At 61.1% G+C, this 12,429-nt stretch overlaps 1 protein-coding gene across 3 annotated transcripts in view; it reads right to left on the bottom strand.

Moving 5' to 3' along the window:
- The window catches only part of PIK3R3 (phosphoinositide-3-kinase regulatory subunit 3), a 65,686-nt gene that overhangs the window by 44,851 nt on the left and 8,406 nt on the right, over positions 1-12,429 (bottom strand). For 2 of the 3 annotated variants that reach the window (XM_088526154.1, XM_088526156.1), the window contains 3 exons: positions 10,603-10,774; positions 10,169-10,245; positions 3,668-3,676 (listed from right to left, as the gene is read on the bottom strand). In XM_088526154.1, the coding sequence (XP_088382280.1) occupies positions 3,668-3,676; positions 10,169-10,245; positions 10,603-10,774 (258 nt within the window). Of the gene's footprint in view, positions 1-2,446; positions 2,456-3,667; positions 3,677-10,168; positions 10,246-10,602; positions 10,775-12,429 lie in introns of all 3 variants that reach the window. The other variant, XM_088526155.1, reaches the window with a different exon arrangement.

A 12,429-nucleotide genomic window follows, 5' to 3' on the forward strand; every position in this document is an offset into this window, starting at 1 on the left:
GCACACCGGAGCCTTTTCTGTTGCGTTTTACCCATTTTCAGGCCTTTCCCACAAACCAGGTGCCACCCCAGGCCATGCTGCTAAAGCCTCCTGCCCCGCTGCATCCCGCTGCAAGGGCTTGGCGAGGGAGCTGGGATTTGGGAGCCTTTCCATGACCGGGGGAGCCGCATCCGAGCCCCCGCTGGCCCCTGCCTTGGAGATGGCAAAGCAGCCGGCGCTTTTCCAAGCGCTCCCCTTGGGGGCTTGTCTGATTAATGAGGGCTTGTTATTTCCAAACTGTTTGAAATCGTGTTTATTTTATCTGCCGCCGGATTCCTGTGACTCAGGGCTCATCGTTAACTGCCACAGATGAGTGACAGATCCTGCTAATTACAGCTAATGATGGCCGTAAAGGAGCCCTGCGCGCGCACGTGTGTTTGTGTGCACACATGCCAAGGGCCATTTATAATTTAAAGTGGGGAGAGCCATTAGCATAAACCGTGCCCAGATTAATTGCAGCGAGCGGGCTCTCCGGGGAGGACACGCACCGAGAGCAGCTTGTTCCAAGTGCCGGATGCTCGGGAAGTTACGGGCCGGCCGGGCGCGAGCCGGGAGCATCCGCGCGGGTTGTGCTGCCTGCCGGGCACCACCACATGCCAGGGCCCTTCCTCATCCCATGATTCCGGTGCCTCTTCCCAATGTGCCTGTCCCCATCTCCTCGCTGCTCCCTGCCCAGCTGCAGGGAGGTGATGCGTGATGCCATTCCGCCCATCCATCTTTCCATCCCTCCTTCTCTCTGTCCCCAAGTTCAGCCAACTTTGACAGGGATGTGACCCGGTCTCTGGGAGCCTGGGTGCTCCTCCAGCTTCCTTGGCAATGGGCAGGGTGAGCACTGGGGAGACACTTTAGCGGAGCCCCCAAGGACAAGGTAGCATCAACCCCTTCCTAGACACCAGAGCAGCCTCCATCCTGGCGAGATGAGGGGTGCACAGCGGCCAAAAGCAGAGTAGGAGCATCCAAGGGTGGAATGAGCCACCAGGCCACCACGACTGGCCCAACGTGGCTTGCTCCAAGCCCTTTCCTAGCCCCAGTCCCGTCCATTCTCTGCTCCGGCGCTGGAGGCCCGCAGGCCATGGAACAGGCTTCCAGGAGGAAATCAGAAGTGGTTCCAGATGGCAAAAGGCACAGCAGAGCTGAGCAAGTGCTCCTAAGCCCTTATCTTTCCGCACACCAAATCCACCCTTCTTGGAAAAAGTAATTCAACCTCTTCTTTTGCCTCCAAGCTGGCAAGTGGGAAGAGTGGAGTGACGCCGGCGGCTCCCCAGGGAAGGGAAGCGCCGTGCTGTGAAGTGTTTCTATATTGGTCCTTGCAGCAAAAGAAGCCGGAATTGGAAGTAATCACGGCAGAAAGTGCCTCGATGCCGAGATGGACTCAGGCCGGTGCTGAGGGGTGTCAGGGCATGGATGTGCTCTGCACAGCGGGACTCGTGCCAGCACAGGACAGTGCATTTCTAATCCCGCTAAAAGCTGGGGGGAAAAAAACCTTACTTGGATGAAGGTTTTTTGCTTCCTTGCTGAAAAGAACAGATTCAGGTCAAGCCTGATGACTCTTGAATTTATCTTGGATCTTTTTAGTTGTTCTGGACCCCAAACCACTCAGGTTTCTCTTGCTGAAACACTCCAGATGTTTCGTTTTAATGCTTTTACAGAAACAGCTGCTGGAGGCTGCAGAGCAAAGCTTCTCTGATAAATGTGCAGCAACCAAATGGTTACAAGAAGTCTTGAAAAAGCAAAGTGAAACAGGCTGTTCAGGTAAGGCCAGCTTGTGCTTTTGCTTTTTGCATTACCAAAAACCTCTCTGGTTCATCCCAAATGAATTTGTCTCCAGTGCTTCTTCAAACCGAAGAAATCAGCTGGCAGAGCAAGGGAAGAACAGCCAATTATTCACGGAGAGGAGCAGACGGGGGACTTTTCTATTTAGCTGCTGAACTGGAAAGCCACACACACAAAAAAAAAAAGCCATGATGTTCCAGTCTGCCCTGAAATATGACATTTTTGGCTTATGGTGATAGTCAAAATCCCCCATTCTTTGTCTCAAGGTGACCCACAACAGCTTGTTGGAGGATTTCTTTTCAGCTTCTCTTCTATTTTCACTTCTGAAACCTGCCACGACTTCTGCTCCCTTTTGAGATGGGCACATTTTGCAGTCGCAGGTGGGAAGGAGGTTTTCCCACAATGTGGAATGCACCCACAGCCCCCTCGCCAGGGGCTCAAACTGCCTGCAGAGCCGGCCATGAAGCCCCAGGCAGGGTTGGTCCTCCCAGCCCAAGCCCTGCTCTAACAGCCCCACTGCTGAATCCTGAGTGACTTTGCTTTCCGTTGTCCCCTTCCAGGCCTGACAGAGCCCCCTTTGCAGCAGGGACCACCTGCAGATGGGACATAACGGGGCGAGGAGTCCGCATCCAACCTGGAGCACCTCCGTCCTGCTGAACCGCACGTAACAGCCGAGGCGGAGGCTGCGGAGGCACCTTGCAGAGGCGCGTGCTTCCCCAGGGCACGTTTCTAGGAGCTTCACATCCTGATGCGCTACGGACGCGGAATGACAGGAGAGACGTTGGGAAGAGCCGAGGGCTGGAGTGGGAGGCGCTGACGTCCGAGCGAGCGCGGCGGCGCCGCGCGGGGCTGCGAACCCGGGGCTGGGCTCGGCTCGCGGGTGATGAACAACCCTGGCAACTGGGGAAACTGAGGCAGGGATTTGGCTCCCTGGTGCTCCTGGGGACAACATCAGCTCGGACTGTGACTGCTCTTTTTACCCTGTGTCACCTGTGCCTGCAGTAGCTGCACATCCCGCAGCACCCAGGCGGACTCGAGGGCCCTGCGTACCTGCGGTAGGTGCTGGACTCTCAGGTCTCGGTTAGGTCGTGCTCCTTCCCACACCACATCCAGAGATGGTCGGAGTCACCCGAGCTGCGGGATCCAAGACTTGCAGGGCAGGCCAAAACAAGGTCCCTGGCTGCAGGCAGTTCACTGCTCAAATAACCCCTGCAGTCGCTGTCACCCAGCAGAGGAGCCCGTTTGCAAAGGAAGCAGCTCAAAACATAAAGGCCCTGAACAGCCGCTGGGGATGTGACAGCCACCTCTGCGTAGCACAAGGTCAAGCTGCCCAGGACCAGCACTGGCCCCGGTGGGGACGGTGTGGCCAGGACACTCCATGAGACCCCAAGCACTGCAGATACCCCAGCACCTTCAGCATCTTCCCCCCAACAAGGGCCAAGAGATGGAGAAATTTGCTGGCCAACACCAAGGCACGGCCATGAACTTCCAGAGACTTGGTGTGACTCACAGGCCGGAGCTGCAGCACCCTGAAGCAGCCGGCGCCGTCCAGGCGCTCTTGGCCAGGCTAATGTGTCCCATCGTGACGGAGACGGCAAAAGCACCGCTGGAGCGGGATACAAATGCCGCATGGAAAGGGCGAGACGGGTCCAAGTGGGGCTTTTTCCAGCTGGTCTCATTTCATTTTTCACTGACTACTTTGGCGCAGAACCAGCTCACGAAATGTGCCGGTGCTCCGTGGCGGGAGACCTTGCCGATATGGACAGGGCTGGAGATGCCTTCCGGGAAGAAGTGGGTGGATGGAAGGAAAGGGAGAGAGGGCGGCACAGATTCACCTCAGAGTGTACTATAGAACCAGGACAAGCTGTCCTAGGACCAGACAGCTAATGCAAGGCTGCAAGCAGGACCTACATCCAGACAAGGTGGAGGAACCTTCCCCTACCCTCTTCTTATAGCTGGAGTCTTAGAATGTCAAACTCATTGCACCTGTGCCCATGGCCTCTAGTTATTTCAAGCATCAGGTGAGCTAGGGGGCAAGAAGAGGAAGAGGCTTGTAGTCAAAAAGAAACAGGTACTACAGAAAATGCAACCCAAATCCCTGGTGTTGGGGATGGAGAGGTAGCTCCGTTAACCCCTGCACATCCAGGCACCAGTTAAGATGCTGGTGGCTGTTTCCCCTCCTTGGCAGCATGTCTGGGGCCACTGGTCCAGGCCTGCATATCCCAGAGGACAAAGCCCTCCTTTTCCTTGGATATTCTGGCCCTCCGAAAGCTGCAGAGCATCTCCCAGGTCATCCCTGCGATGCTGTGTCTGCATGGCAGAGAGGAACGCTGACCCGCAGCCATGGACACCATGGTTGGCAAGGGGACACGGAGCCAGGATAGGGACACACGGATGGCGCAGGGCCACACGCACCCCTGCAGCACCCAGGGTGCAGGGACACCCCCGTACGGGGTGCGATGACCCCACAGAATCACACGGGCCTCCCTGTGCCACGTCCCAGCTATGGCCCCCAGGGCTCGGGGGCACCCGCTGCAGCCTGGGGCAGCCACGGGCCGAAGGGGGATATTTCACCCACAGCAGCTCCGCATTCCCAGTCCTTCCCAAGTATCCCCGGGCACTGCAGCAAGGCCACATCCCTTGGCAGCGCGGGCGCCTCCAGGGAAAGCGCCGCTCCAAGAGGGAGGCGGGCGCCCCGTCAGCTCCGGCCGGGCCGCGCGTGGCAGGAAAGCGCCTGCCCGGCTTTCCACTTCCAGGCAAACAGAGGCGGCGAGGCCGCGCGCGCCGCCCGGGCCGCACAGACGCGCCATTGAGCCGCGCGCCCCGCACAAGCGCGCAGTGTTGGCGGGCGCGCGGCGAGGGCCGCCCCGCGGCCTGCCCGGCCCCGGCCCTCCGGCCGGGGGTTGACGCGCGGCCAGGCTGGAGCGGGGCCAGCGGCGCCAGGCGCTGCCAGCGGGCGCAGAAAGAGCCGCTGTTCCGGCGCGCGGGGGGCGCAGAAAGGGCCCCTTGTGCGGCCGGGAGCCGGGCAGCGGCTCGGCCGCGTCCCACAGCGCGGCCGGCCGCCCCGCCGGGCCGTGGCGTGTGGTCCGAGCGCGTCCTCGCCCCGGCCGAGCGCGCGCTGGGAGGGAAGGGAGGTTTGAGCCGCCTCTGCCCCTGCTTGGCACCGCTCCTCTGCCAGCCAAGCCGCCTCCTCCTGCTCCACGTTGTGTTGCTCAAGTCTGGCCCTCCTCTCTGGTGGCTGCAGCCTTCACCAGCTTCTGCTGTCGGGCCGGGAGCACTGGGGAAACTGGGGCCCATGCAGGGCTCCCCGTGGAGCTGCAGGCTGGACACCCTCGGGACACCCTGCCATGTCTTGCGCATCCCTCGCTTTAACCAGCTCCTCTGAGCACCTGGATTCCTTCCCTAAAGACGCATGGAAACTTCTCCTGCCCCAGCGGATGGAAACGGATCCTCAATCCAACTTTGCCCCTGGGCCATGACTTTGCTAGGGCGGGAGCAGCGGTGTCTTGGCTGTGCCACCTCCGGTGGCTGCACGGGAGATCCTGCTCTCCTCCCACCCCAGCTCTCGTCTTCAGCAGCAAAACAACGACGACGTTAAAAGACATTAACACTGGGCTGTGCGGGCGAGTGCTGCTGCCTGAGCTCAGGGATGGAGCCGATGGCCACCGGCTCCCACAGCCCTGCCACCTCAGCTGACTCATCCCCTCCTTTCCCTGGAGGAGGGATGTGGATGCACCAGACTGACAAGCAGTTTGCCCAGTTTCCAACCCATCCAAGTGCCCGGCAGCTGCCTCCCAGTCTGGGGACCTGTTTCAGCTCACGTGGGTGCCTGGGCTTCAAGCCCAGCAGCGGGATGGGGAGGGTCCTGCTTTTGGCTTTGGCCAAAATGCCGACGCATCCCAAAAAATCGGACACGCCGGAAAAAGTAACAATGCGGGGAAAACGGAGCAGGCGCCAAGTGCCGGCTCCTGGCTCCTCGCGGGGCGATGACCCCGCGCGGGTCATTGTTCGGCAGCTCACAATGAGCGGCCGCCTCGGCCCCTTATCAGCCCTGGCCATGCAGGCGGGCAGGAAAAGGGTTTGAATCCGAGCGGAGCGGAAACAGCTTCCGCTGGGAGCTGTTTCCCCAGGCGCGGGCGACGGTGCTCCCGGGAGTTGTATCACATTGTGTTTTGGTGCGGAGAAGAGCCGAGGCGGAGGTGGGGGGATACAGGGAGCAATAGGGCAGTAGAGGTGCCCTGAGAAACCCTGCGGCGAAGGCAGTGCCCAGTGGGGAAACCGAGGCATGAGGTGACTGTGAGGCAGGAATGGAGCTGCAGAGCATCCTTCATCCCTGCCCGGGCTGCTCCCGGCCTCTCCTGCCAGCTACTGCAGAGGAAGAGGACGGGAGGGAGGAAGGGTTGTCCCTGTCTGCTTCCCAGAGCAGCAGATACCGGGGGGAGGACGCCCCGGGCCCCGTTTCTCCAAGCCCGGCTCCCAGCTGGCAGCAGGCGGCCCGGCGGGAGCCTCGGCTCGCTGCAGTGCCTGGGCCCCCTCCCGCTCCATGATTAATTGAGCACGGGGCTAAAATTAGCAGCGCCGCGGGGGTCCCCCGCCGGCATCCGGCTCCTGCCCGCGGGCAGCCTGCAAGTGGGTCACAGCGGCGGCTTCCCGGGGGCAGGGAGGGCTGAGCCCCGCGGGATCCCGGCGGGAGCGATCCCGGAGGAGGGGATGCTCATGGAGCGGCCATCCAGTGGCCAAAGTCACATCGCCGACCCCTTTGCCCCAGCCGTGCTGGAGATATTCCCAGTCCATCCCTGCCGGCTGGCGGGAATCCCGCCTCGTCCCTCCCCGCTGCCCACGGACTTCCAGCGCGCAGCCGGTGGCTCCCGCGCGTTCCCGTCCCTCTGGAGCGGCGAGGGGCCTCGGCTCGGGATGGCGGCCGTGGATATTCCCGCTGTGCCTCTCCCCGTGCCCACGGGCACTCGCTATTTTTAGCCGCTCTCCCCATCTCATGTCGCTAGGCGCTCCTCGGCTTTTATTTTTCTCTCTTTTTTTCTTTTTGTTTCTTTTTCCCCAGCATTGTTTGCTCTGGATTATTTTCAGGGCCCTACGCTGCCCTTCACCCCACACTTTGGGGTTGTTTTTGCCCCCACTGGCTATTTTCAACCCTTTCCCCACCCTACACACTGCTCCCAGATAAGGGTCAAGGGATGGACTACAGTATACAGAATGGGGGGCAGCCTTAGCAAAGCCACTCACATGGATGGAGACAGATGTGGCAGGACTCGCTGGGGAACCTGCCTTTTGCAGATGGTTTTTGCCCTGGTTTCCAAGCCGCTCCCTGAGTTTGTCCAGTTTCACCCATAGGTGGGACCCCATTGCACAGAGGGGAAACTGAGGCACGGAGAGACTGCTGGGGGTACTCCACCAAGCTGGTGGGATAAAGGATGAAACCAGTGGGATATGCAATCAAACCGGTGGAACTGGGCATTGAGGACCACACGGATGCCCAATGCGTCTCCCGGCCCTCGGGATCGCACGGATGGAGGAGGAGGTTTTTCTGGCACTGCTCGGCCCTGGCCTCGACACGAGCTCCGCAGCCTCCCCCGGGGCCCGGCTCCTCCGCCAGCCGGGCCAGATGAAGGGTGGGCTTTCCCCTCGGATGCTGAGGGAGGCGAGCAGGAGACAAGCAGAGATAATTAAAAACTTCAAAGCCACACGACGCAGCTCCTCATTTGGTTGAAGGCAGCTGCTTTCGACAGCAGCGACGCTGCCCAGCAGAGACACCCGCATCAAGCTCGGCGGGTGCCGGGAGAGGGACATTCCCAGCGGGATCCGCACGGGCAGCGTCCCGGATCTGCCGCTATGCGCACGTGCCCCTCGCTGCCCCATATCCCGCGTGAGGGGGAGATCGGGAAGCACCTGAGCAGGGAAACTGAGGCAGGGCAGAGATGGGCTCAGCCGCACTGGGGGCCACCAGAGCATCCCCACGACCCTGCCCTTCCGATGAGGCGCGGGAGCCGCTCGCTTCCCGCTACGGATCCGGAAAACCCTCCATGCTTTTTTATAGCTGCCGCTCCTCTCCCCATGCCCAGCACGGTGACATGATGGTCACGGGGCAGGGAAGGAGACAGCGATGCAGGACACCGTGTGTCACCCACACGGTGACGTCCCCGTCCCCCGCGGCACCGGCTATGCACACGCGGCCCTGGGGCTCTCAAGGAGGGAGAGGGAGATCTCCCTTCCTCAATTATCCCCACAAGAAGCAGAAATCCTCACTTTTTTCCCCAAATCAGATATATTCCTGCTCTTCACCTCCCTGCCTTCTTTTCCTGCCTCTCACCCCCATTTCTGGTTGTTTTTTTCCCTCAGGGAGGGGGTTTGCACCGGTCTTTGCTGCCCTGTGAGCAAAGGCATCCCGCTGTCTGCGGGCTTACGGCTTGCCGGAGAGATAATAAAGAAAAAGGGAGTAAATTGAAGTGCCTATAAATAGCGCCAGGAGAGGAAAAGGAGATGAAGTCATCTTCCCTCAGCTGAGCTGCTATTTACATCACTGCTTCCCTCTGCCTTCCCTGGCACTCCCGCACCCCAGCTCCGGCATCGGATCCGACTGGCACCGGGAAGCCATGAGGGCTCTGGGCCTGGCCGGGAGCTCCCGGCTCCAGGAAGGGCTGACGGGGACTCGCAGTGGGAAGGGTGAGGGGAGCTCTGGATGTGGCCGCCCGGCTCCCGCCTCGGCCCCCTGCGACTTGTTGTGTCAGCAGAAGGATGGAGACCCAATGCAGCCGCCGCGCCAGCACCAACGAATGCAGAGCCCCAGCCAGGAACCAGGCTCCAGCAGCGCCTTTCATCCCTTGTACTCATTCCTTTATGCACCAAAGCCTCAAACACCAGCCCCGAGAGGGCGACCCCCGGCCCCGAGGCCCCCGGGCGCCTGTTCGCACAGGGTATGTTTATGCCTGAGTCAGAATGAGCTCACACCGTGGTTTCCTCCGTGTCAACTCCCGGCTCCTATTCCTGGGCCGCTGGCACACACCCGCACTGTTATTGCAGGGTATTTATAGCTATTTTACATGTATGATTACAGAGCTGCAGCCCTGCATGGGCACGGAAACGCGGAGGGAGCCCGGGCGCGGGGCCGCGCGACGGAGCGGGCGGCGAGCGCGGCAGCGAGGGGAGCGCACGCGGCCCACGCGCCTCGCTGCTAATAATAATTCCTCGCCCTTTTTATAGCATCTTTCGTCCTCAGCTCTCAAAAGCGCTTTGCAGGCATTTAATTAAGCTTCCCAACATCCTAATGTGATGACAGACCAGTAATAATATCCTCCCTTTTAGATGCAAACAGAGGGGAGGCTGCAGGGCTTGGGACAAGTCACGCGGTGAGCCGGAGAGCCCAGACGTCCCGGCTCCGATTCCCTGCGGCCGCCTTCCCGAGGGGCTCGCGGTGTGGGATGAGGACCCCAGAGCCCTGACCCTGCTCCCCACTTGGTTTGTGGCAGAGGTGACAGGAGCAGGGGTGGCACTCGGGGCTCCAGCTGCACAACATCTGGGTGAGCGGCACGGAAGACAGATCGTGGGCGAGCGAGAAACAAGATGACAGGTCTGAAAGGGCTGATTTACGAGCAATATTAAGAGCCGTAATCCTGCAGGGCTGGCCACCCCACAGCCACGCAGCACGATGACAGGGACCCAGATATATTACAGGGAGGGAGTGCGCGGGGACAGGATCCACCAGGGCCAACGCTGACACATCTCCGAGCGGGAAGCCAGAAGCCGCTGGCTCCCCTGTGGGTCCGCAGGGCCCAGGGTCCGCGCGATCCCAGAGCGGCCGCGAGGAGCCCAAGCCTCCGCGCTCCGTTGGGAGCTGCTCACCATGGCCCCAGGGGCTGGTGCCCGGCCACCCGCTTCTCCCGGCACATCCCTAACCTGCCCGAACACGGCGCCCGCGGCCCGGCCTCGGGAGCATCCCGAGCCCTCCTGCGAACATGAGAGCCAAGGCAGGGACAAATGGATGCGGGAGACCAAGCACCGCTCTGGCAGTAGAAATGAGACATAACTAGAGTCCTTGTGACTGAATCCTGGGAGAGGTTGTGGCTTCATTAATAACAGCAAAATAACAATATCGTCATATCATTTTTTCTCTCCTTTTCCCTTGTTTTTCTCCTATCCCCACTCTTTCAAAGCTTCCCAAGGTACCCATGGAGCAGAGCCCTGGCCCATGCACAGGCTCCACCAGCCGCATGGCACCTGCTGGCTCCGAGCAGCAGGGCCGCGGACAGGGAGCAGAGCAGCTGCAAAGATCCCGCTTTTCCACGTGCATTCGGAGCACGCGACGGCCGCCGCGGCACCTCCCGCCGCCCCGGCCGCCTCTTACCGGGGACCTCGGCTGTGCTGTCCACCACGATGAGGGACTCGACCACCTTGGCGCGGAGCTCGGGGCTGCCCTCACTGCTGCAGGGAGGAGGAAGAGGAGGAGGAAGAGAGGGGAACCCTCCCGTGAGCACTGGGGTATCGCGAAATGGGCCCCCGGTGGGACCCCGCACCCGCCTTATCCCGGGACACCCCGCTGTGGGATGTTGGAGGGCTGCAGTGCGTGTGTGAAAACCCCGAGGGGAAAAAACCCTGCAGCTCCAGGGTTTTATTGAGATGCAAGGCAGGAGCCGGCCAGGGGAAAGCAACTAAAACAGCCAAGCAAAGGTGACCGCGACTTTGCCCTTGGGGCAAGCGCGTGGGGGAGCAGGACCCCCCCGGGCTCCAGGACCGGGGCTGTGTCCCCGCCACCACCGCCGGGTCCCCGCGCGCCCTCACCTGCCGGCAGCGGCGCGGAAGAGCAGGTCACCAAAGAGCTCCGCGAGGCGCCGGGGCGCGAGGCGCCCGCCGCGGCACACGCGGCCCAGGTGCGCCGTGAGCTCCCGCAGCAGCGGCGCGGGGCCCAGCGCGGCGCCCGCACGCTGCCCGCACTCCTCCGGGCCCGGGGTCTCTGCGCGACAGCAGGAGAGAAAGCACACGTGCTGTGAGCTCCGCAGGGGCTCTGCTCCCGGTTCACCCCCGTGCCCTTCCCCCTCGCCGCTCCCCTCACACCGGCATCCTCCGGTCCCCGGGGCTGACGGGCACCCGGAGCCAGGGGTGGTGGGATGCGGGGACCCCTGCCAAGTGAGTCAGCGGCACCACGGACGGCTCTGAACAGGATGTGACCCCTGGGCTATTTGCAACTGGACCAATTCCCCGCTTCATCCCCATCCCCAGACCTGGATTTCTGCAGTTTCCAGCCCTGCCTTGGGTTGCCCTAAGGAGAAACCCTGGTCTGAGTGCTACAGGCAGCATAGCCAAGCTTGGGCATGGCGTTTGGAGAACCTCCTTCTCCTGTTTTTCCAGCTTGCCCTGTGCCAGCCGGCTGCTTTGCCAGGGCTGCCCGCACAGCTCAGGCCGAGGCTCTCCAGAGGGCTGCGCCATGGGGAGCAGCTCGGTTTGGGTGTACCCCAAACCCAGATCCCTTGCAGGGCAGCGCAGGGGGAAGGAGAGTCGTGGATGTCCCGGATGGAGCAGCCTGGAGCGCTGCAATCGTGGAGCTGCTGCAGGCACCAGTCCTGCGCTCCCAGGGCTCTGCGGCTTTCCGCCAGGAGCAAGTTCAAATCCATGCAGATAAGGGCCTGGAAGGTGGCGTAGATGAGACCCTCATGCGGTGGGTCCCTCCAGCCTCAGCCTTGGCACAGGAGGCTCCTTGCAAGGGCGGACTGCCAAAAACCAGAGCAGTCTCCTCAAAGAGTTGTGTTTTTTTTTTTCCCCCTAAGCCCTGGAGAAATCCCTGGCGGTTTTCGCCTTGGTTCCTGGCTCCATCCTCCTGCTCCTCCTCCTCCTCCTCCTCCTCCTTCTCTGTGTTGTGCAAGGAGCAGAGCTCGCTCCTGCGCAGGAATCCGAGGAACTTGGGGCTGCAGGGGAAAGGCGCTTCCCTTTGAAGTAGCTTAACGAGGCAACACGGCTAATTGCTTTCTAATTGAGTTTTTATCCTTGGAAGGGAGGCAGCCTTTGATTTCTCCTCTCCGATGGGCATGGGGAGGGATGGTGTCTCCGGGGTCTCCGTGCCACCGGCCTCGTGGGTGCGGGAGAAGGGGGCTGCTCCTGTACCAGGGTGGCGGGCGAGAAGCTCTGCGGCGGCGGGAGCTCTCCAAAATCTCCATCCACAGGCTTGGTCCCGGCCGACCTGGAAAAACGACCTTTCCCGGGCTGCTTACCAGCCTGTCACTTCAGTGCAAAAAATCAGAGCTGAAATCTTCACAACTTCACATATTTGCACAGAGGCCGAAAAGCTTGCAGAGACCTGCAGGCACTTCCAAAATCCTGAGCTAAAAAAGCGAGGAATTCTTCCATGCCCATATAAAGCCAAATCTTGACGAGATTACAGCAAAAAATTCCCAGGCAGCAGAGCCAAAATATTGTAATAACGCTTTCTTCCTGGGCCAGTATCGCAGAGCCTTGGCAGGCGGCTGCGCTTCTGGCAGGGCCGGACGCACCGGCACTGCTCACCGTCCGGACGGAGCGGGACGACGGATACGCAGTGGGATTCGGAGGGTGCACAGCTGGATTTGGAGTGTGCACAGTGGGATTTGGAGAGTGCACACTGGGATTTGGGATGTA

This window comes from Tinamus guttatus, unplaced genomic scaffold, assembly GCF_059628265.1.
Source record: "Tinamus guttatus ecotype Peru unplaced genomic scaffold, ASM5962826v1 Tinamus_guttatus_pri_ptg000242l, whole genome shotgun sequence".
Lineage (NCBI taxonomy): Eukaryota > Metazoa > Chordata > Aves > Tinamiformes > Tinamidae > Tinamus > Tinamus guttatus.